General features: G+C 40.1%; 1 protein-coding gene across 1 annotated transcript in view; it reads left to right on the top strand.

Annotated features, from left to right (window-relative positions):
• The window catches only part of LOC139750064 (uncharacterized), a 278,496-nt gene that overhangs the window by 177,076 nt on the left and 77,838 nt on the right, over nt 1-23,582 (top strand). The window contains exon 14 of the mRNA XM_071664399.1: nt 17,436-17,575. Within this exon, the coding sequence (XP_071520500.1) occupies nt 17,436-17,575 (140 nt within the window). The remainder of the gene's footprint in view (nt 1-17,435; nt 17,576-23,582) is intronic.

The following is a 23,582-nucleotide window of genomic DNA, read 5'->3' as shown; positions in this document are numbered from 1 at the left end:
AACAAAGGCCCCATTTGTTCACACTCAGTCTCTAGCTGTCATATGATAATGCACTGAAACCACAGCTCCCTTTCCACATCCAGGCCCCACAGAACTTTCCATGGTTTACCCCAGATGGTTTGCATGCCCTGGTTCAATCCATTGACAGCACGTCGACCCCAGTATACCACATTGTTCCAATTCACTCTATTCCTTGCACGCCTTTCACCCTCCTGCATGTTCAGGCCCCGATCACTCAAAATCTTTTTCACTCCATCTTTCCACCTTCAGTTTGGTCTCCCACTTCTCCTCGTTCCCTCCACCTCTGACACATATATTCTCTTTGTCAATCTTTCCCCACTCATTTTCATTAATTTTTCTTTCTCGTTGCAGATGTTCTAAATATCATTCCTCCCATCATTTGGCTGTAAAATTCTATCTTATCAATGTGTTCCTTAAATTCAAAAATTTAAAGTCCGTTTCACTTTTGGTTTGTGTACATATATGGTCACTACATGTAGGTGCTGAAGTATTGTTAATTGCCTCACTTTTTACTTCAGATTACTTATTGTTGAATTCCTTTAAGTTCTCATTTTCTTATTTTTGAATAAAATCAATACCCTTTTGTCAGTTTTCTTCAGTATCTTCACATTCAATTACTTTACTTACTCATGTGACTTAAGAAAACATATGACTATGCTCTCTCTTGTAGCCATATCTTCAACTGATATAATGATTACAAAATGTATTGAGATATGAACTATTCCTTGTGGTACCCCTGAAAGTGTGTCTTCTTCCACAAATGTGTTTCCATTTACAACTGCTTTGGACTTTCTGTTGGTTAGAAATTCTATGATCCATTTTCCTATTTTTGTTTTTGTATTTTTTGCCATTTTATTCATTAGCACTCCCATGATTTGTTTTATCAGATGCTTTTGAAAAATGTAGAGAAATAGTTTTCATTCTATTCCTTTGTCACTATTTCATATGTCCTTATAATGAGCAACCAGTTATGTGTGAGTGCTTTTCTTAGTAACACGTCCATGCTGTCCTACTCTCAGGAGATCGTTTGAATCAAAGTGCTCCATTATATGTTCTTTTATCACTCTTTTAATTACAGTTTCTTAAGTACTTATAAAGTTAGGCTGACTGGTTGTATTGTTTGGGCTGTGACATTGTTCCTCTTTTGTGTATTGGTGTTAAGGATGCCATTTTATGTATATCTGCCATGATTGGTTGGTCTTTGCTTTCTCTTTGCATCGTTGTAAGAGGCTTGGCACTAATTTCTTTCTTATTTAGACAACTTGCTGAGTTTTCTATGAGCTTTTTTGATTATTTCAGTGATATCTTTTTCTAATAGATTTGTATGTGTAAGTACTTGTTCTTTATAATCATTACACATTTTTTCATCACTGTCTTCATTCATCAAATTGAACAGTAACTTATACTAGTTGATTAACATTAGACTTATTTCTAAGGCGTTCACATACATATCTGTTGCCTTGTTTGGTACAGTCTCTAACCGTTTTATTCTTTTTTGTGTGTAAGCAAATAATTTGGTTTTTGTTTCATGCTTTGAATTGCTTTATCTCCTTCACTTCCGATTCTCTTTTGTGTGACTTCACACTTTCCATATTATTTCTTCTGAATCTTCTGCTTTGATCTGCATATTGCAAATTATATTTTTTCTTCCATTCTTTTATGTTCATTGAATGTTTTCTGTCCTTTGGTATATTTTTCTTTCTGTTGTAATGTCTTTTATATATATTCATGTTTATTTTTCATTGTCGCTGTCTCCCCGTTAGCGAGGTAGCACAAGGAAACTGATGAAAGAATGGCCCAACCCACCCACATACACATGTATATACAGACACGTCCTCACACGCAAATATACATACCTATACATCTCAATGTATACATATATATATATATATATATATATATTGGAAAGGATCACAATTTTTGCGCGTGATCAAGATATTCCTATGAGTCCACGGGGAAAATGAAACAAGAAAAGTTCCCAAGTGCACTTTCGTGTAATAATCACATCATCAGAGGAGGCACAAGAGAGAAGTATAACAGTCAGTTGATATACATCGAAGAGACAAAGCTAGGACGCCATTTGGTAAACATGTGATTGTCCAAAACATACAACGAGCGTTCATAAACTTATCATTTTACAAATCTTATCAACAATAAAGATATCTAATTTGTATAGACCTTCACTAATATTAAGATTATAATTCTTTGTGTATTTAATAATAGAAGATTCAATGATATTTCTCTTGGTAATAGAGTTAGAGTTAATAACTGAGATGGCGTTACTCCAGTCAATACAATGATCATAGTTTTTAACATGATTAAACAAGGCATTTGATTCTTGTCCTGTTCTTATACTATATTTATGTTGCTTAAGTCTAACAGAAAGATCCTTACCAGTCTGACCAACATAAAATTTATCACAGTTTCCATAAGGCACTTTATAGATGCAACCAAGAGAATTTTCTGGTGAATTCCTGATTAAGATATTCTTTATAGTATTAGCGTTGCTAAAGGCAACATTTACATTAAAGGATTTAAGCAACATGGGAAGCAAAGTGAAATTATTATTAAAAGAGAGAACTAAAAGATTCTTGGTGTCAGTGGGAGGTTTGGGCTCAACTCAATAAAATGATTTCTTTGCTAACTTAAGGGATTTATCAATGAAAGATCTAGACTGGTAAGGATCTTTCTGTTAGACTTAAGCAACATGAATATAGTATAAGAACAGGACAAGAATCAAATGCCTTGTTTAATCATGTTAAAAACTGTGATCATTTTATTGACTGGAGTAACACCATCTCAGTTATTAACTCAAACTCTATTACCAAGAGAAATATCATTGAATATTCTATTATTAAATACACAAAGAATTATAATCTTAATATTAGTGATGGTCTATACAAATTAGATAACTTCATTGTTGATAAGATTTGTAAAATGATAAGTTTATGAACGTTCGTTGTATGTTTTGGACAATCACATGTTTACCAAATGGCATCCTAGCTTCGTCTCTTCGATGTATATCATTTGACTGTTATATTTCTCTCTTGTGTCTCCCCTGATGATGTGATTATTACATGAAAGTGCACTTGGGAACTTTTTGTGTTTCATTTTCCCCGTGGACTCATAGGAATATAGATATATATATATATATATATATATATATATATATATATATATATTTTTTTTTTTTTTTTTTTTTTTCATACTATTCGCCATTTCCCGCGTTAGCGAGGTAGCGTTAAGAACAGAGGACTGGGCCTTTGAGGGAATATCCTCACCTGGCCCCCTTCTCTGTTCCTTCTTTTGGAAAATTAAAAAAAAAAAAAAAAAAAAAAAAAAGCGAGAGGGGAGGATTTCCAGCCCCCCGCTCCCTCTCCTTTTAGTCGCCTTCTACGACACGCAGGAAATACGTGGGAAGTATTCTTTCTCCCCTATCCCCAGGGATATATATATATATATATATATATATATATATATATATATATATATATATATATATATATATACACAGACATATACATATATACACAGACATATACATATATACACATGTACATAATTCATACTTGCTGCCTTTATTCATTCCCATCGCCAACCCGCCACACGTGTATGAAATAAAAACCCCCTCATGTGCTAGGAAAAGACAACAAAGGCTACGTTCGTTCACACTCAGTCTCTAGCTATCATGTAATAATGCACTGAAACCACAGCTCCCTTTCCACATCCAGGCCCCACAGAACTTTCCACGGTTTACCCCAGATGCTTCACATGCCCTGGTTCAATCCATTGACAGCACATCGACCCCGGTATACCAAATCGTTCCAATTCACTCTATTCCTTACATGCCTTTCACCCTCCTGTATGTTCAGGCCCCGATCACTCAAAATCTTTTTCACTCCATCTTTCCACCTCCAATTTGGTCTCCCACTTCTCCTCGTTCCCTCCACCACTGACACATATATCCTCTTGGTCAATCTTTCCTCACTCATGCTCTCAATGTGACCAAACCCTTTCAAAACACCCTCTTCTGCTCTCTCTCAACCACACTATTTTTATTACCACATATCTTTCTTATTCTTTCTGGAGAAGGCATATGATAGAGTTGATAGAGATGCTCTGTGGAAGGTATTAAGAATATATGGTGTGGGAGGCAAGTTGTTAGAAGCAGTGAAAAGTTTTTATCGAGAATGTAAGGCATGTGTACATGTAGGAAGAGAGGAAAGTGATTGGTTCTCAGTGAATGTAGGTTTACGGCAGGGGTGTGTGATGTCTCCATGGTTGTTTAATTTGTTTATGGATGGGGTTGTTAGGGAGGTGAATGCAAGAGTTTTGGAAAGAGGGGCAAGTATGAAGTCTGGTGGGGATGAGAGAGCTTGGGAAGTGAGTCAGTTGTTGTTCGCTGATGATACAGCGCTGGTGGCTGATTCATGTGAGAAACTGCAGAAGCTGGTGACTGAGTTTGGTAAAGTGTGTGAAAGAAGAAAGTTAAGAGTAAATGTGAATAAGAGCAAGGTTATTAGGTACAGTAGGGTTGAGGGTCAAGTCAATTGGGAGGTGAGTCTGAATGGAGAAAAACTGGAGGAAGTGAAGTGTTTTAGATATCTGGGAGTGGATCTGGCAGCGGATGGAACCATGGAAGTGGAAGTGGATCATAGGGTGGGGGAGGGGGCGAAAATTCTGGGAGCCTTGAAGAGTGTGTGGACGTCGAGAACATTATCTCGGAAAGCAAAAGTGGGTATGTTTGAAGGAATAGTGGTTCCAACAATGTTGTATGGTTGCGAGGCGTGGGCTATGGATAGAGTTGTGCGCAGGAGTGTGGATGTGCTGGAAATGAGATGTTTAAGGACAATGTGTGGTGTGAGGTGGTTTGATCGAGTAAGTAACATAAGGGTAAGAGAGATGTGTGGAAATAAAAAGAGCGTGGTTGAGAGAGCAGAAGAGGGTGTTTTGAGATGGTTTGGGCACATGGAGAGAATGAGTGAGGAAAGATTGACCAAGAGGATATATGTGTTGGAGGTGGAGGGAACGAGGAGAAGAGGGAGACCAAATTGGAGGTGGAAGGATGGAGTGAAAAAGATTTTGTGTGATCGGGGCCTGAACATGCAGGAGGGTGAAAGGAGGGCAAGGAATAGAGTGAATTAGAGCAATGTGGTATACCGGGGTTGACGTGCTGTCTGTGGATTGAATCAGGGCATGTGAAGCATCTGGGGTAAACCATGGAAAGTTGTGTAGGTATGTATATTTGTGTGTGTGGACGTATGTATATACATGTGTATGGGGGTGGGTTGGGCCATTTCTTTCGTCTGTTTCCTTGCGCTACCTCGCAAACGCAGGAGACAGTGATAAAGCAAAAAAAAAAAAAAAAATCTTTCTTATTCTATTATTACTTACTCGATCAAACCACCTCACACAACATATTGTGCTCAAACATCTCATTTCCAGCACATCCACCCTCCTCCGCACAACTCTATCTATAGCCCACACCTCGCAACCATATAACACTGTTGGAACCACTATTCCTTCAAACATACATATTTTTGCTTTCCGCGATAATGTTCTCGACTTCCACACATTCTTCGACGCTCCCAGAACTTTTGTTCCCTCCCCCACCCTATGATTCACTTCTGCTTCCATGGTTCCATTTGCTGCCAGATCCACTCCCAGATATCTAAAACACTTCACTTCCTCCAGTTCTCCATTCAAACTTACCTCCCAATTGACTTGTCCCTCAACCCTACTGTACCTAATAACCTTGCTCTTATTCACATTTACTCTCAGCTTTCTTCTTTCACACACTTTACCAAACTCAGTCACCAGCTTCTGCAGTTTTGCACACAAATCAGCCACTAGCGCTGTATCTTCAGCGAACGACAACTGACTCACTTCCCAAGCTCTCTCATCCATAACAGACTGCGTACTTGCCCCTCTTTCCAAAACTCTTGCATTCACCTCCCTAGCAACCCTATCCATAAACAAATTGGACAACCATGAAGACATCACACACCCCTGCCACAAACCATAATTCACTGAGAACCAATCACTTTCCTCTCTTCCTACACGTACACATGCCTTACATCTTCGATAAAAACTTTTCACTGCTTCTAACAACTTGCCTCCCACACAATATATTCTTAATACCTTCCACAGAGCATCTCTATCAACTCTATCATATGCCTTCTCCAGATCCATAAATGCTACATACAAATCCATTTGCTTTTCTAAGTATTTCTCACATACATTCTTCAAAGCAAACACCTGATCCACACATCCTCTACCACTTCTGAAACCACACTGCTCTTCCCCAATCTGATGCTCTGTACATTCCTTCACCCTCTCAATCAATACCCTCCCATATAATTTACCAGGAATACTCAACAAACTTATACCTCTGTAATTTGAACACTCACTCTTATCCCCTTTGCCTTTGTACAATGGCACTATGCACGCATTCCGCCAATCCTCAGGCACCTCGCCATGAGTCATACATACATTAAATAACCTTACCAACCAGTCAATAATACAGTCACCCCCTTTTTTAATAAATTCCACTGCAATACCATCCAAACCTGCTGCCTTGCCGGCTTTCATCTTCCGCAAAGCTTTTACTACCTCTTCTCTGTTTACCAAATCATTTTCCCTATCCCTCTCACTTTGCACACCACCTCGACCAAAACATTCTATATCTGCCACTCTATCATCAAACACATTCAGCAAACCTTCAAAATACTCACTCTATCTCCTTCTCACATCACCACTACTTGTTATCACCTCCCCATTAGCCCCCTTCACTGAAGTTCCCATTTGCTCCCTTGTCTTACACACTTTATTTACCTCCTTCCAAAACATCTTTTTATTCTCCCTAAAATTTAATTATAATCTCTCACCCCAACTCTCATTTGCTCTCTTTTTCACCTCTTGCACCTTTCTCTTGAACTCCTACCTCCTCCCAGTCATTTGCATTATTTCCCTGCAAAAATCGTCCAAATGCCTCTCTCTTCTCTTTCACTGACAATCTTACTTCTTCATCCCACCACTCACTGCCCTTTCTAATCTGCTCACCTCCCATGCTTCTCATGCCACAAGCATCTTTTGTGCAAGCCATCACTGCTTCCCTAAATACATCCCATTCCTCCCCCACTCCCCTTATGTCCTTTGTTCTCACCTTTTTCCATTCTGTACTCAGTCTCTCCTGGTACTTCCTCACACAAGTCTCCTTCCCAAGCTCACTTACTCTCACCACTCTCTTCACCCCAACATTCTCTCTTCTTTTCTGAAAACCCCTACAAATCTTCACCTTTGCCTCAAGAAGATAATGATCAGACATCCCTCCAGTTGCACCTCTCAGCACATTAACATCCAAAAGTCTCTCTTTCACATGCCTATCAATTAACACATAATCCAATAACACTCTCTAGCTATCTCTCCTACTTACATACATATACTTCTGTACATCTCTCTTTTTAAACCAGGTATTCCCAATCACCGGTCCTTTTTCAGCACATAAATCTACAAGCTCCTCACCATTTCCATTTACAACACTGAACACCCCATGTACACCAATTATTCCTTCAACTGCCACATTACTCACCTTTGCATTCAAATCACCCATCACTATAACCATCACTAGCGCTACCTTGGGCACATGCGGGGGGTAGGGGGTTGTTATTTCATGTGTGGCGGGGTGGTGATGGGAATGAATAAAGGCAGACAGTATGAACTATGTGTATGTGTATATATGTATATGTCTGTGTGTGTATATATATGTATACATTGAGATGTATAGGTATGTATATTTGCGTGTGTGGACGTGTATGTATATACATGTGTATGTGGGTCGGTTAGGCCTTTCTTTCGTCTGTTTCCTTGCGCTACCTCACTAACGCGGGAGACAGCGACAAAGTAAAATAAATAAGATATGTATATGTGCATATAAAATACTTCCCACGTATTCCCTGCGTGTCGTAGAAGGCGACTAAAAGGGGAGGGAGCGGGGGGCTGGAAATCCTCCCCTCTCGTTTTTTTTTTAATTTTCCAAAAGAAGGAACAGAGAATTGGGCCAGGTGAGGGTAGTCCCTCAAAGGCCCAGTCATCTGTTCTTAACGCTACCTCGCTAATGCGGGAAATGGCGAATAGTTTGAAAGAAAAAGAAAAATAGATAAAATATGTATATGTGTATAGGCATGTACGTATTCATTTATGTGTATGAGTGGATAGGTCTCTCTTTGTCTGTTTCCTGGTGCTACCTCGCTGCTGTGGGAAACAAAGATCAAGATAATAATGATGATAGATTTTTTTTTTTTTTTTTATACTTTGTCGCTGTCTCCCGCGTTTGCGAGGTAGCGCAAGGAAACAGACGAAAGAAATGGCCCAACCCCCCCCCCATACACATGTATATACATACGTCCACACACGCAAATATACATACCTACACAGCTTTCCATGGTTTACCCCAGACGCTTCACATGCCTTGATTCAATCCACTGACAGTACGTCAGCCCCGGTATACCACATCGCTCCAATTCACCCTGTTCCTTGCCCTCCTTTCACCCTCCTGCATGTTCAGGCCCCGATCACACAAAATCTTTTTCACTCCATCTTTCCACCTCCAATTTGGTCTCCCTCTTCTCCTTGTTCCCTCCACCTCCGACACATATATCCTCTTGGTCAATCTTTCCTCACTCATCCTCTCCATGTGCCCAAACCACTTCAAAACACCCTCTTCTGCTCTCTCAACCACGCTCTTTTTATTTCCACACATCTCTCTTACCCTTACGTTACTCACTCGATCAAACCACCTCACACCACACATTGTCCTCAAACATCTCATTTCCAGCACATCCATCCTCCTGCGCACAACTCTATCCATAGCCCACGCCTCGCAACCATACAATATTGTTGGAACCACTATTCCTTCAAACATACCCATTTATGCTTTCCGAGATAATGTTCTCGACGTCCACACATTCTTCAAGGCCCCCAGAATTTTCGCCCCCTCCCCCACCCTATGATCCACTTCCGCTTCCATGGTTCCATCCGCTGCCAGATCCACTCCCAGATATCTAAAACACTTCACTTCCTCCAGTTTTTCTCCATTCAAACTCACCTCCCAATTGACTTGACCCTCAACCCTACTGTACCTAATAACCTTGCTCTTATTCACATTTACTCTTAACTTTCTTCTTCCACACACTTTACCAAACTCAGTCACCAGCTTCTGCAGTTTCTCACATGAATCAGCCACCAGCGCTGTGTCATCAGCGAACAACAACTGACTCACTTCCCAAGCTCTCTCATCCCCAACAGACTTCATACTTGCCCCTCTTTCCAAAACTCTTGCATTTACCTCCCTAACAACCCCATCCATAAACAAATTAAACAACCATGGAGACATCACACACCCCTGCTGCAAACCTACATTCACTGAGAACCAATCACTTTCCTCTCTTCCTACACGTACACATGCCTTACATCCTCGATAAAAACTTTTCACTGCTTCTAACAACTTTCCTCCCACACCATATATTCTTAATACCTTCCACAGAGCATCTCTATCAACTCTATCATATGCCTTCTCCAGATCCATAAATGCTACATACAAATCCATTTGCTTTTCTAAGTATTTCTCACATACATTTTTCAAAGCAAACACCTGATCCACACATCCTCTACCACTTCTGAAACCACACTGCTCTTCCCCAATCTGATGCTCTGTACATGCCTTCACCCTCTCAATCAATACCCTCCCATATAATTTACCAGGAATGATAGATACTTCATGTAAATTTATCATGTTTTTAATTTCCTTTTAGACTGGAGGCTCCAGTCGTGGACAAAAGTCCACATCAAGGCCAGGCTTTAATTGAAATATTGAGATGATTATGGAAGAGAAAAAGAAGAGACAACGGAAAGTATTTATGACTTTTGGAGGAAATGAAAAACTTGTATTTTGAAATGTGCCAGGTCACAGTTATTGGGAAAACATAAGAATGTAGAGAGTTCCAAAGCTTTGAGGTGTAGGGAAAGAAACAGTTATCAAAACAGCTCACCCTCAATTTGCCAACAGCCATGCAGTAATCATGTGATGCAGCAGCTTGCTGAGTATTGCGCAGTGTAGCAAGTGGTGGGGCACACAAGCAGCCAGCTTTCAGGAGGAAAAGCCAAAGTGATACCTATAGAAGAGGGAAAGTGAACCAATGTTGCAGCATAGGGCAAGATGGTCAAGTTTTAAAGTTAGCCTAGGAGTATTTGTAAGTAGGTCTGCTTTCAACTCAACTCTGTTGCATAAATGTGAGAGCACTACTCAATACAAGGATGGATCAATCCTTTGTATTAACAGAGCAACTGTTCTGAAGAAAAGAAAGTTTGCATGAAAACAGAAATGCCAGTTTTGTAGAGGCAAACTTAGCTCTTTCCATAATGTGAGGTTTCCAGGAAAGAGTGGATGTTACAATAATACCATGTATGTTAATGAAGTCAAGAGGTGGAATTACAGAACTGTCAAAGGAGACAAGAGTTGTGAGGAGTTTTTGATACAGAGATGGGTAGAACTGGGTCTTGGAAGCATTATACGTAACTAAATTTCATTTGCCCCCACTGGGATATCCTGTCCCAATCTGAGTTTATTGAAGAAGCAGTGTCAAAATGAGATGCAGATCAAGTGAGAGAAGATGAGCAGAATTGAAGGGGATGGATGAATGCAGTGTTGAGTCATCAGCATCTGAGTGCTTTTAATTGTTTGCAGAAGAGAGGAAATTGTTGAAAGAAAGGAGAAAAAGTGTTGGGGATAGGACAGAACCTTGAGGCACACTACTGTTGATGAAGAAGGGGGGGAGAGGTTGATCCATCAACAGTTACAGAGGTAAATCGACCAGAGAGGAAGCTAGATATGAAGGAGCAAAATGAGGGAGGGAAGCTTAGAGATGAGACCCCAGTGGCACACAGTCTAAAGCTTTGGATATGTCAAGGGCAACTACTCCCAAAAATCTTTCAGGGGTGATGACCAGACATAAGTAAGATAGAAAGGAATATCACCTGTGGATCTCACTTTACAGAAACCATACTGGTGAACAGAGAGAAGACTGTAGGATTTAAGGTGTCTGAGGATATGGGAGTTGAGGAGGGATTCAAAGACTTTGGACATGATAGATGTCAACACAACAAGACAATAGTTGGAGGGGTCAGAATGGTTACCCTTCTTAGGGATTAGATGTATCAACACATGCTTCCAAGAAGAAGGAAAAGTTTTGGTTTGTAAACAGAAAGGGAAGAGACGTTCATATACAAGTACATTTCAGAGGCACACTCTTTCAACATATGGGGATGGATGCCATCAGGGCCATGAGCCTTACTTGTGTCCAGAGAGAAAGAAGCACTTTTTGACAGTCCAGAATGAGATTATTGGAAGGGGTAAAGGATTTGTGAAAAGAGCATCAAGGGGTGAAGGAATGTTAGTCATCCAAGGTGGAGTTATTGGAGGAAGGGGAATCAGAGTTACTTTGTCTATGGGAGAGACAGCTATAGTACCATCAGACTGGAAAAGAGAATTAAAAGTAGAGCAACAGAAGTTGTAAGATGTATCCTTAGCTAAACATCAGAAATACGTATCATTGCATGATGAGGAGAGGTTATTGCACTTCCTCTGAAAAAAGAAATGCGTTGCCTCATACATAACATACTTGCAATGATTATGGGCAGTGATAAAAGCTGAATGGGAGTCAGAGGAAGGAGAGTTTTTCCAAGCCCAGTATGCTTGATCCCATACCTGAATGGCTCCAGAACAGGAACAGTTGAACCATGGATCGGAAGAAGAGGTCATCTTGGAGGAAGAGGGGATAAATGCTTCCATTCCTGCATTAGTAACCTCTGCTATGCATTTGATGAAGACAGAAGCATCACCACATTATAGATGATAATTTACCCAAGGAAATCAGTTACTTAAGTTATTCCAGTCAGCTGCTGGAGGGGGAGGTGCCATGAAAATAGATACTTTTATGAAAGTGTGAGCAGATGAACCAATGGGGGGGCGAGATTGTGTACTTACAGCAGGATGGACTAGGGTTGAAAACAAATCCAGAATATTATGAGTAGGAGAGTGGTCACAACAGTCAGGAATATGGGTATATGCTGTCAATCAAGGAGAATGTGAAGGCTTCAAACCTTCCACCATCCCTATTGGAGGAATTCAGTCATTCCTTATGGTGAAAGTTGAAATCCCTAAAGTAGAGGATCTCGGCTTGCGAGTCTCATGGTAGGAGTTTAGATTGTCAAAGGAAGATATAAAATTTTTGAAATTAGGAGAGCAATAAGTAAAACAGAGGAAAAGTATGGTGGTCAGGAGACAGTCCTTGAGCCTCATAACATTAAAGTTTGGGGACTCCAGGTCTTTGAGACATGCAATAGGTATTTTTGATGTTGGAATTAGCATAAAAACCCTCTTTAAACCATAATCATGAGTGGAGATTATAGTTGGATATGAAAAAGGGATGAGTGAGAACATCATTAGACAACTGTGTCTCAGAGAGAAGTAAGATATTAGGAGAGGCACTGAACAAATGGTGTCAACAGAAGAAAGGTGACTGGAGACACCACGAATGTTGTTATAGCGAATAGAAAAAGAGGAACGTCTAACAGAGATGGAAAGGTTGTGGAAGGGGCTGATACTACTACTGTCCGAGGCCTCCCTCTCATTGGCAGGAGAGTCAGGCAGAAACCCAGAGATTCTCGGCACCCTACGATGCTGGAGAATAAGGCCATAGATTTGTTGGACGCTATCATGATTATGCTTAAAATGTTTGAGTTGACAGGAGTTGGCAAGAGTGCTTATGATGCTGATGTGAATAAAATAAGAGAGAGGTTTGAATAGGTGTATGATACTTGTAAGGAGATGGTAGGACTAGCCCAGTAATCCTGTTTTGGTGAAACAGAAAGTAAGACCAGCAGTCCTTACATAGAGAGTTTAAGATGATTCTGGGCACCACTTTAATGCTCTTCAGTCAGGCACTGTTCTCATGTTTGATAAACACATCTAAATTCCAGTCCCATCTTTTTTCCTCTTTATGCATTTAGAATTACTTGACCGGACTATTACTGTTTCTGGTCAGTTGGTATATCTCATTATTTTATCAGTTTTATTATTATTTCAAATGACTGCCATTTTAGTTTTGGGTAGTCAGTAAGTTACTATGTAGAGTGTTTTCATGGCTGGTATGCTGATTGAGTGACTGTTCAGTATACTGTTAGGAGAAAGAAGAAACATGAATGGGAAAACTACAAAATTATTTCAAGGAATACAAGAAATGTGGTTGAATTTGGACCCAGATTTACCAGATGAACCAAGAGTAGATAACACACACACACACACACACACACACACACACACACACACACACACTCTCTCTCTCTCTCTCTCTCTCTCTCTCTCTCTCTCTCTCTCTCTCCCTCTCCCTCTCCCTCTCCCTCTCCCTCTCCTCTCTCTCTCTCTCTCTCTCTCTCTCTCTCTCTCTCTCTCTCTCTCTCTCTCTCTCTCTCTCTCTCTCTCTCTCCTGTAGCTGATGAATAGCACTCACAGTCTACCAGAATTTACCATTACAAGTTGCAAGTAGAGAATTACTAACACGGGTAAGTTGAAAACTAATAAAAGCTCAGGTCCTGATCATTTGTATCCATGAGTAATTGAATATGTCAGAATGAAATTGCTGGGCCATAGCCCAATATCTTCAATAAATACTAATGAATCCTGCCCTGTATTGGCGTCGTATGCCTCAAAAAACCCCTTGCCCAAGTTATTGAGGAGTCTCCATCTCGGGGAACTTCTGATGTAATCTGATGTAACAATAAAAACCTTGTTTGGAAGTACTAATGGTTGTATTATTTTCTGTTTTAGGCTCTTTTCTGCCTTTGATAACACAGCAATATATATGTGGGATGAGCTGGTAAGACTAGGGGTCAGGCATATGTTTACATAGGGGGTTCCCTTAGGGGTCAAACTCTGTTTTCCAGAATTTTCTGTGGTCCTGCAATGGCCAGGTCCCAAGGTAGCCAGATTTAAGGGGTTCAACTTGTGCTACCAAAACCAAGACTAAATGACTTTAGTAGAATAATTTTAACAAAAATTGAGGAAATTTTGCAGGGAGTAGAGAAACCTGACCTAGTAGTAACAAGGGCTGGTGACTTTAACTTCCATTTTATTGAAAAGAGGGGTGGATTATAGATCCAGCTACATTTGCAAAGGGATGAATAATGGATCAGCAGATGAAAGAGAACAGTTCCAAAGACTAAAGGATTTATGTGCCTCTTTTAGCCTTGTGCAGGTAAACCATAGACAACAAAGGGAGCAGTATGATAGATCTTATTTCCATAAATGACATGACACTGTTTTCAGATATAGAAGTAGATAATTCAGGTCTGTCAGATCATATCAAAAAAATCACTGCAGCATATAAATGGAATGTGATATAGTAACAATAAAAGACGGTTGAGTGATATCAGTTTCCACCATGACAAATCAATAAGATTATAAGCACAAAATGGAACGAAGTCTTTTGAGACAATAACTGTGAGCAAAAAATGGTGTAAGGCCTTCAGAGACAATAACCTATTAAAAACACAATACTGTGAGACATTGGGCCAAACAAATATTGAGCAAATACCAAAGAAAAAGAAAACAAATACAAAATTAACAGAAAACTGTGGATGAATGAAAGAAAGGCTTGGGAAAAGAGGAGTATTTTGATAAAGGAAGCAAGAATAAGAGAAATGGTTGAGAAAATGAAAAAAATGCAGTTGTAGAAATAATGGAATCCCTTAGAACAAATACTTATAAAGAAAAAGCTAAACATAATGTAGAAAAGAACCCAGAGTTACTGTTTGCATACATGAACAAGGCAAAAATTAAGAAAAGAAAGATTGGACCATTTAAGGTATGAGATAGATGCAAAAATGATGCCAAGGATATATGCAAGGTATTGATTGAATAATATAGGTAGGCATTCATCTCAGAATGTGAAGAAAAATTGGAAGATGAACATTTTAGCACGTTTGATGAAAATGCACTTATTTCAACATCAAATGATACAATTAAAGCAATTGATCAGCTCCAGTACCATATGAAACCCCAGCCATATTCCTCTAAAAGACTAAAACAGTAATAACAAAGCTAATGACATTATTACTGAGACTAAGTTTGGATGGGAGCAAAATTGCAGGCATTCACGAAATGGCTTAATGGCATGTTTGACACCAATATGCAAAGGAGGATCTAATCTAATAGCTAAACAGGACAGACCAATTAATTTGACTTCCCATGTAATAAAAGTTTTTGAAAAAGTGATTAAAGGATATATGTTAAATCATCTAATCAAGAATAGCTATATGAATAAAGGCTGCCAGAGATTTTTGCAAGGGAAAAGTCCACAAACCCAACTGCACATCCTTCTTTTCCTCCTCTCTGATGATTTTCATTCATTTCTGTCCATACTGCTCCTCCTTCCACAGTTTAAACCAAAACTTGCATTCATCATTTCTATTTTCACTCCATACATCTTGTCCAAGGATATGGGTTTCCCTAGTTCTTAGCACATCCAAATTATAGCTTTTAAATTTCTCCTCTAGCTCCTTCCTTTTACTCTCACTAGCCATCCCAGTAACATTTATAGCCATCACCCTCAATTGCTCATCCCTTTTACTCCATGGCATAACTGGTAGACGCCAGTGCTGCTTCTTAATCTTTAGTGCCTAACCCGAGACAAGCCACTGGCACAGAGCAACTATAGTGCAATATTTTTAAAAGGCAACAAGGTTTCTTATCGTCCAAAGACTAAAATCTCAGTACACCTCAAGCATTCGTCTGTTTTAAAAAACTATTGCCTAGATGGAGTTTGGCAATGCCTCTGACCTTCAGTTCCATCCGCAAGGGTGTACGAACAAGGTCACACAAGAAAGTGAGGGTGAGACTGGGATACTCTAGAAAACTAGAGTATCCCCTTGAGGCACTGAATTTTAACTTTTCTAGTCATTGAACTCTCTGCTGTGGTAACAGCATTTCCTAAACTCATTGGTTATGGTACTGCCATTGCACATTCCTCAATATCTGATAGTTGGAATTATTTTCCTTGATAACTATATTCTATATGTGCAAACTCTCTAGCTGTGGCCACCTTGATGGATGTTCCAGGAAGAAATGAGCATCAGAGGTATAAATGGATAGATCATATATGCAGATGTTCTTTCCACTACTTTTCATTATTCTTATTATTTTCATTTTAACTTTGATAACTTGTGCTGTAAACATTGACATCATAGAGTTTCACCCATATCCCATGTACTCCATATTTTTCTCACATTTATGTATAAATTTTTATGTCACAATCTTTAAATTCATTTCATGTGTTGAAATTTCCCTTGATATTTTTCTTGTTACAATTATTCCATTTTGCTCACCTCTTTACCATGTTAATGGCAGTTTTTTGTCCTTTTCTAAGCAGTGGGTATGTTGTTTGGTGGTACTTGTCTGTTGCCCTATACATGCCATAACTCAGCAATGGAAGATTGAATAGTTCCAAGTGCTTTGTTTTTCAAGTAAAAAAAATCAAGAACTGGTTACAAGGACAGTTGTCAAATTGATGCATGAAACCAGATTTCTTAGTTCATTGCCCTTAGTAATGAAAGAAGCATATTTCAAGAAACATATCCTAGTGACAGTAACAATCCTCTTAGTGTAAAACTTTAATTGCCATAAAGTAGGAATTATAGCTTACCTCAGAACCATATTCAGGCTCTATAATGTTTCTAAAGTCAGAAGGTTAAGACCAAGATCATAGGTCAAATTATTAAGAATTTGGCATCTACTTGTATGGATTTGTACTCTAATTTGAGTTTGGTTGTCTATTCATGCAGGATTTGTACTCTAATTTGAGTTTAGTCTATTTATGCAGGACAGAGTATGATGATCATGCATTTCCATGTTCAGCTTTACTTTCATTTTGGTGTCTACCTGATATTTATGCTCCTATTTTTTCAATATGCAAAAGTGATATAAATCCTCACATTTACTGTTTTATATATGATTATGGAATGCTTTTTAGTGTACCTAAAGCTTACATATTCATTCACAAAAGTAACAATTCTTTTCTTTCACACATCTTCACTCTTCCATGTGAGCCACCCTTCCATGTGAGCAAAGTAATGTCCAGAACAGATTACTGAGCTGTAGAGGACAAAAAAGAAATCCTCATCTGGCTCTTTCTTTTGTTTCTTTTTATGGAAAGTACTATAGGAGGGGAGGATTTTCAGCCCCTTTCTCTCAACCCTCTTAGTTGCCTTCTCTGTCTTACAAGAGATATGTGGGGGAGCGTGGATTCTCCCCTATCCTCAGAGATAACAAAGATAAAGAATGATATGTAATCATATTGCAGGTGAGAAGCCTTTCAAGTGCACTTACTGTGGCAAGCGATTTACGCAGAATGGCAATCTTCAAGAGCACATTAGGATCCATACAGGAGAGAAGCCTTTCTGTTGTGAAACGTGTGGCAAAAAGTTCACAACATCCTCGCAGGTAAATATGAATGATGTACACTGTGTACAGGTATATATAAGGCTCAGTCATCTGTTCTTAATGCTACCTCAGTAGTGCAGAAAATGGCAAGTATGCAGTCTGTTGGGGATGAGAGGGCCTGGGAAGTGAGTCAGGTGTTGTTCACCAGTGATACAGCTCTGGTGTGTGATTCATGTGAGAAACTGCAGAAGTTGGTGACTGAGTTTGGAAAAGTGTGTGAAAGAAGAAAGTTGAGAGTAAATGTGAATAAGAGTAAGGTTATTAGGTTTAGTAAGGTTGAGGGACAAGTTGATTGGGATGTAAGTTTGATTGGAGAAAAATTGGAGGAAGTGGAGTGTTTTCGATACCTGGAAGTGGACTTAGCAGTGGATGGAACCATGAAAACAGAAGTGAGTCACAGGGTGGGTGAGGGTGCAAAGGTTTTGGGAGCGATGAAGAATGCGTGGAAGGAGAGAACGTTATTTTGGAGAGCAAAAATGGGTATGTTTGAAGGATAGTAGTTCCAACAATGTTATATGGTTGCAAGGCATGGGCTATAGATAGGATTATATGGAGGAGGGTAGATGTGTTGGAAATGAAATGTTTGAGGACAATATGTGGTGTGAGGCTGTTTGGGCGAGTAAGTGATGAATGGGTAAGAGAGATGTGTGGAAATAAAAAGCGTGTGGTTGAGAGATCATAAGAGGGTGTGTTCAAATGGTTTGGACATAAGGAAAGAATGAGTGAGGAAAGATAAACAAAGAGGATATATGTGTCAGAGGTGGAGGGAACAAGGAGAAGCAGGAGACCAAATTGGAGGTGGAAGGATGGAGTGAAAAAGATTTTGAGCGATCAGGGCCTGAACATGCAGGAGGGTGAGAGGTGTGCAAGGAATAGAGTGAATTGGAACGATGTGGTGTACTGGGGTCGACGTGTTGTCAGTGAACTGAACCAGGGTATGTGAAGGGTCTGGGGTAAAACATGGAGAGGTCTGTGGGGCCTGGATGTGGATAGGGAGCTGTAGATTCAGTGCATTACAATGACAGCTCTCTCTATCTCTCTAACTCTCTCTCTCTCTCTCTCTCTCCATCTCTACATATACATATATATGTATATATATATGTATATGAGAAAAAAGGAGAGATAGGTAGTATGTTTGAGGAAAGGAACCTGGATGTTTTGCCTCTGAGTGATACGAAGCTCAAGGGTAAAGGGGAAGAGTGGTTTGGGAATGTCTTGGGAGTAAAGTCGGGGGTTAGTGAGAGGACAAGAGCAAGGGAAGGAGTAGCATTACTCCTGAAACAGGAGTTGTAGGAGTATGTGATAGAGTGTAAGAAAGTAAATTCTAGATTGATATGGGTAAAACTGAAAGTTCATGGAGAGAGATGGGTGATTACTGGTGCATATGCACCTGGGCATGAGAAGAAAGATCATGAGAGGCAAGCGTTTTGGGAGCAGCTGAATCAGTGTGTTAGTGGTTTTGATGTACGAGAGCAGCTTATAGTGATGGGTGATTTGAATGCAAAGGTGAGTAATGTGGCAGTTGAGGGAATAATTGGTACACATGGGATGTTCAGTGTTGTAAATGGAAATGGTGAAGAGCTTGTAGATTTATGTGCTGAAAGAGGACTGGTGATTGGGAATACCTGGTTTAAAAAGCGAGATATACATAAGTATACGTATGTAAGTAGGAGAGATGGCCAGAGAGTGTTATTGGATTACTTGTTAATTGATAGGCGTGCGAAAGAGACATTTTTGGATGTTAATGTGCTGAGAGGTGCAACTGGAGGGATGTCTGATCATTATCTTGTGGAGGCGAAGGTGAAGATTTGTAGGGGGTTTTCAGAAAAGAAGAGAGAATGTTGGGGTGAAAAGAGTGGTGAGAGTAAGTGAGCTTGGGAAGAAGACTTGTGTGAGGAAGTACCAGGAGAGACTGAGTACAGAATGGAAAAAGGTGAGAACAAAGGAGGTAAGGGAGTCGGGGAGGAATGGGATGTATTTAGGGAAGCAGTGATGGCTTGCACAAAAGATGCTTGTAGCATGAGAAGGGTGGGAGGTGGGTTGATTAGAAAGGGTGGTGAGTGGTGGAATGAAGAAATAAGATTATTAATGAGAGAGAAGAGAGAGGCATTTGGACAATTTTTGCAGGGAAAAAATGCAAATGAGTGGGAGATGTATGAAAGAAAGAGGCAGGAGGTCAAGAGAAAGGTGCAAGAGGTGAAAAAGAGGGCAAATGAGAATTGGGGTGAGAGAGTATCATTAAATTTTAGGGAGAATAAAAAGATGTTTTGGAAGGAGGTAAATAAAGTGCGTAAGACAAGGGAGCAAATGGGAACTTCAGTGAAGGGGGCTAATGGGGAGGTGATAACAAGTAGTGGTGATGTGAGAAGGAGATGGAGTGAGTATTTTGAAGGTTTATTCAATGTGTTTGATGATAGAGTGGCAGATATAGGGTGCTTTGGTCGAGGTGGTGTGCAAAGTGAGAGGGTTAGGGAAAATGATTTGGTAAACAGAGAAGAGGTAGTAAAAGCTTTGCGGAAGATGAAAGCTTGCAGGGCAGCAGGTTTGGATGGTATTGCAGTGGAATCTATTAAAAAAGGGGATGACTGTATTGTTGACTGGTTGGTCAGGTTATTTAATGTATGTATGATTCATGGCGAGGTGCCTGAGGATTGGCGAAATGCTTGCATAGTGCCATTGTACAAACGCAAAGGGGATAAGAGCGAGTGCTCAAATTACAGAGGTATAAGTTTGTTGAGTATTCCTGGTAAATTATATGGGAGGGTATTGATTGAGAGGGTGAAGACATGTACAGAACATCAGATTGGGGAAGAGCAGTGTGGTTTCAGAAGTGGTAGAGAATGTGTGGATCAGGTGTTTGCTTTGAAGAATGTATGTAAGAAATACTTAGAAAAGCAAATGGATTTGTATGTAACATTTATGGATCTGGAGAAGGCATATGATAGAGTTGATAGAGATGCTATGTTGAAGGTATTAAGAATATATGGTGTGGGAGGCAAGTTGTTAGAAGCAGTGAAAAGTTTCTATCGAGGATGTAAGGTATATGTACGTGTAGGAAGAAAGGAAAGTGATTGGTTCTCAGTGAATGTAGGTTTGCGGGAGGGGTGTGTGATGTCTCCATGGTTGTTTAATTTGTTTATGGATGGGGTTCTTAGGGAGGTGAATGCAAGAGTTTTGGAAAGAGGGGCAAGTATGCAGTCTGTTGTGGATGAGAGAGCTTGGGAGGTGAGTCAGTTGTTGTTCGCTGATGATACAGCGCTGGTGGCTGATTCATGTAAGAAACTGCAGAAGCTGGTGACTGAGTTTGGTAAAGTGTGTGGAAGAAGAAAGTTAAGAGTAAATGTGAATAAGAGCAAGGTTATTATGTACAGTAGGGTTGAGGGTCATGTCAATTGGGAGGTAAGTTTGAATGTAGAAAAACTGGATGAAGTAAAGGGTTTTAGATATCTGGGAGTGGATCTGGCAGCAGATGGAACCATGGAAGTGGAAGTGAATCATAGGGTGGGGGAGGGGGCGAAAATTCTGGGAGCCTTGAAGAATGTGTGGAAGTCGAGAACATTATCTTGGAAAGCAAAAATGGGTATGTTTGAAGGAATAGTTGTTCCAACAATGTTGTATGGTTGCGAGGCATGGGCTATGGATAGAGTTGTGCACAGGAGGGTGGATGTGCTGAAAATGAGATGTTTGAGGACAATATGTGGTGTTAGGTGGTTTGATCGAGTAAGTAATAATAGGGTAAGAGAGATGTGTGGTAATAAAAAGAGTGTGGTTGAGAGAGCGGAAGAGGCTGTTTTGAAATGGTTTGGTCACATGGAGAGAATGAGTGAGGAAAGATTGACCAAGAGGATATATGTGTCGGAGGTGGAGGGAACGAGGAGAAGTGGGAGACCAAATTGGAGGTGGAAAGATGGAGTGAAAAAGATTTTGAGTAATCGGGGCCTGAACATGCAGGAGGGTGAAAGGCGTGCAAAGAATAGAGTGAATTGGAATGATGTGGTATACCGGGGTCGACTTGCTGTCAATGGATTGAACCAGGGCATGTGAAGCGTCTGGGGTAAACCATAGAAAGTTCTGTGGGGCCAGGATGTGGAAAGGGAGCTGTGGTTTCGGTGCATTATTACATGACAGCTAGAGACTGAGTGTGAACGAATGGGGCCTTTGTTGTCTTTTCCTAGCACTACCTCGCACACATGAGGGGGAGGGGATTGTTATTCCATGTGTGGCGAGGTGGCGATGGGAATAAATAAAGGCAGACAGTATGAAATATGTACATGTGTATATATGTATATGTCTGTGTGTGTATATATATGTTTTGGGAGCAGCTGAATGAGTGTGTTAGTGGTTTTGATGCACAAGACCGGGTTATAGTGATGGGTGATTTGAATGCAAAGGTGAGTAATGTGGCAGTTGAGGGAATAATTGGTATACATGGGGTGTTCAGTGTTGTAAATGGAAATGGTGAAGAGCTTGTAGATTTATGTGCTGAAAAAGGACTGGTGATTGGGAATACCTGGTTTAAAAAGAGAGATATACATAAGTATATGTATGTAAGTAGGAGAGATGGCCAGAGAGCGTTATTGGATTACTTGTTAATTGATAGGCGTGCGAAAGAGAGACTTTTGGATGTTAATGTGCAGAGAGGTGCAACTGGAGGTATGTCTGATCATTATCTTGTGGAGGTGAAGGTGAAGATTTGTAGGGGTTTTCAGAAAAGAAGAGAGAATGTTGGGGTGAAAAGAGTGGTGAGAGTAAGTGAGCTTGGGAAGGAGACTTGTGTGAGGAAGTGCCAGGAGAGACTGAGTACAGAATGGAAAAAGGTGAGAACAAAGGAGGTAAAGGGAGTGGGGGAGGAGTGGGATGTATTTAGGGAAGCAGTGATGGCTTGCGCAAAAGATGCTTGTGGCATGAGAAGTGTGGGAGGTGGGTTGATTAGAAAGGGTAGTGAGTGGTGGGATGAAGAAGTAAGATTATTAGTGAAAGAGAAGAGAGAGGCATTTGGACAATTTTTGCAGGGAAAAAATGCAAATGAGTGGGAGATGTATAAAAGAAAGAGGCAGGAGGTCAAGAGAAAGGTGCAAGAGGTGAAAAAGAGGGCAAATGAGAGTTGGGGTGAGAGAGTATCATTAAATTTTAGGGAGAATAAAAAGATGTTTTGGAAGGAGGTAAATAAAGTGCATAAGACAAGGGAGCAAATATGAACTTCAGTGAAGGGGGCTAATGGGGAGGTGATAACAAGTAGTGGTGATGTAAGAAGGAGATGGAGTGAGTATTATGAAGATTTGTTGAATGTGTTTGATGATAGAGTGGCAGATATAGGGTGTTTTGGTCGAGGTGGTGTGCAAAGTGAGAGGGTTAGGGAAAATGATTTGGTAAACAGAGAAGAGGTAGTAAAAGCTTTGCGGAAGATGAAAGCCGGCAAGGCAGCAGGTTTGGATGGTATTGCAGTGGAATCTATTAAAAAAGGGAGTGACTGTTTTGTTGACTGGTTGGTAAGGTTATTTAATGTATGTATGACTCATGGTGAGGTGCCTGAGGATTGGCAGAATGCTTGCATAGTGCCATTGTACAAAGGCAAATGGGATAAGAGTGAGTGCTCAAATTACAGAGGTATAAGTTTGTTGAGTATTCCTGGTAAATTATATGGGAGGGTATTGATTGAGAGGGTGAAGGCATGTACAGAGCATCAGATTGGGAAAGAGCAGTGTGATATCAGAAGTGGTAGAGGATGTGTGGATCAGGTGTTTGCTTTGAAGAATGTATGTGAGAAATACTTAGAAAAGCAAATGGATTTGTATGTAACATTTATGGATCTGGAGAAGGCATATGATAGAGTTGATAGAGATGCTCTGTGGAAGGTATTAAGAATATATGGTGTGGGAGGCAAGTTGTTAGAAGCAGTGAAAAGTTTTTATCAAGGATGTAAGGCATGTGTAAGTGTAGGAAGAGAGGAAAGTGATTGGTTCTCAGTGAATGTAGGTTTGTGGCAGGGGTGTGTGATGTCTACATG

The sequence above is a fragment of the Panulirus ornatus genome, chromosome 9, assembly GCF_036320965.1.
Source record: "Panulirus ornatus isolate Po-2019 chromosome 9, ASM3632096v1, whole genome shotgun sequence".
Taxonomy (NCBI): Eukaryota; Metazoa; Arthropoda; class Malacostraca; order Decapoda; family Palinuridae; genus Panulirus; species Panulirus ornatus.
Note: the sequence above shows the minus strand (reverse complement) of the source record. Positions and strands in the feature narration are given on the sequence as shown.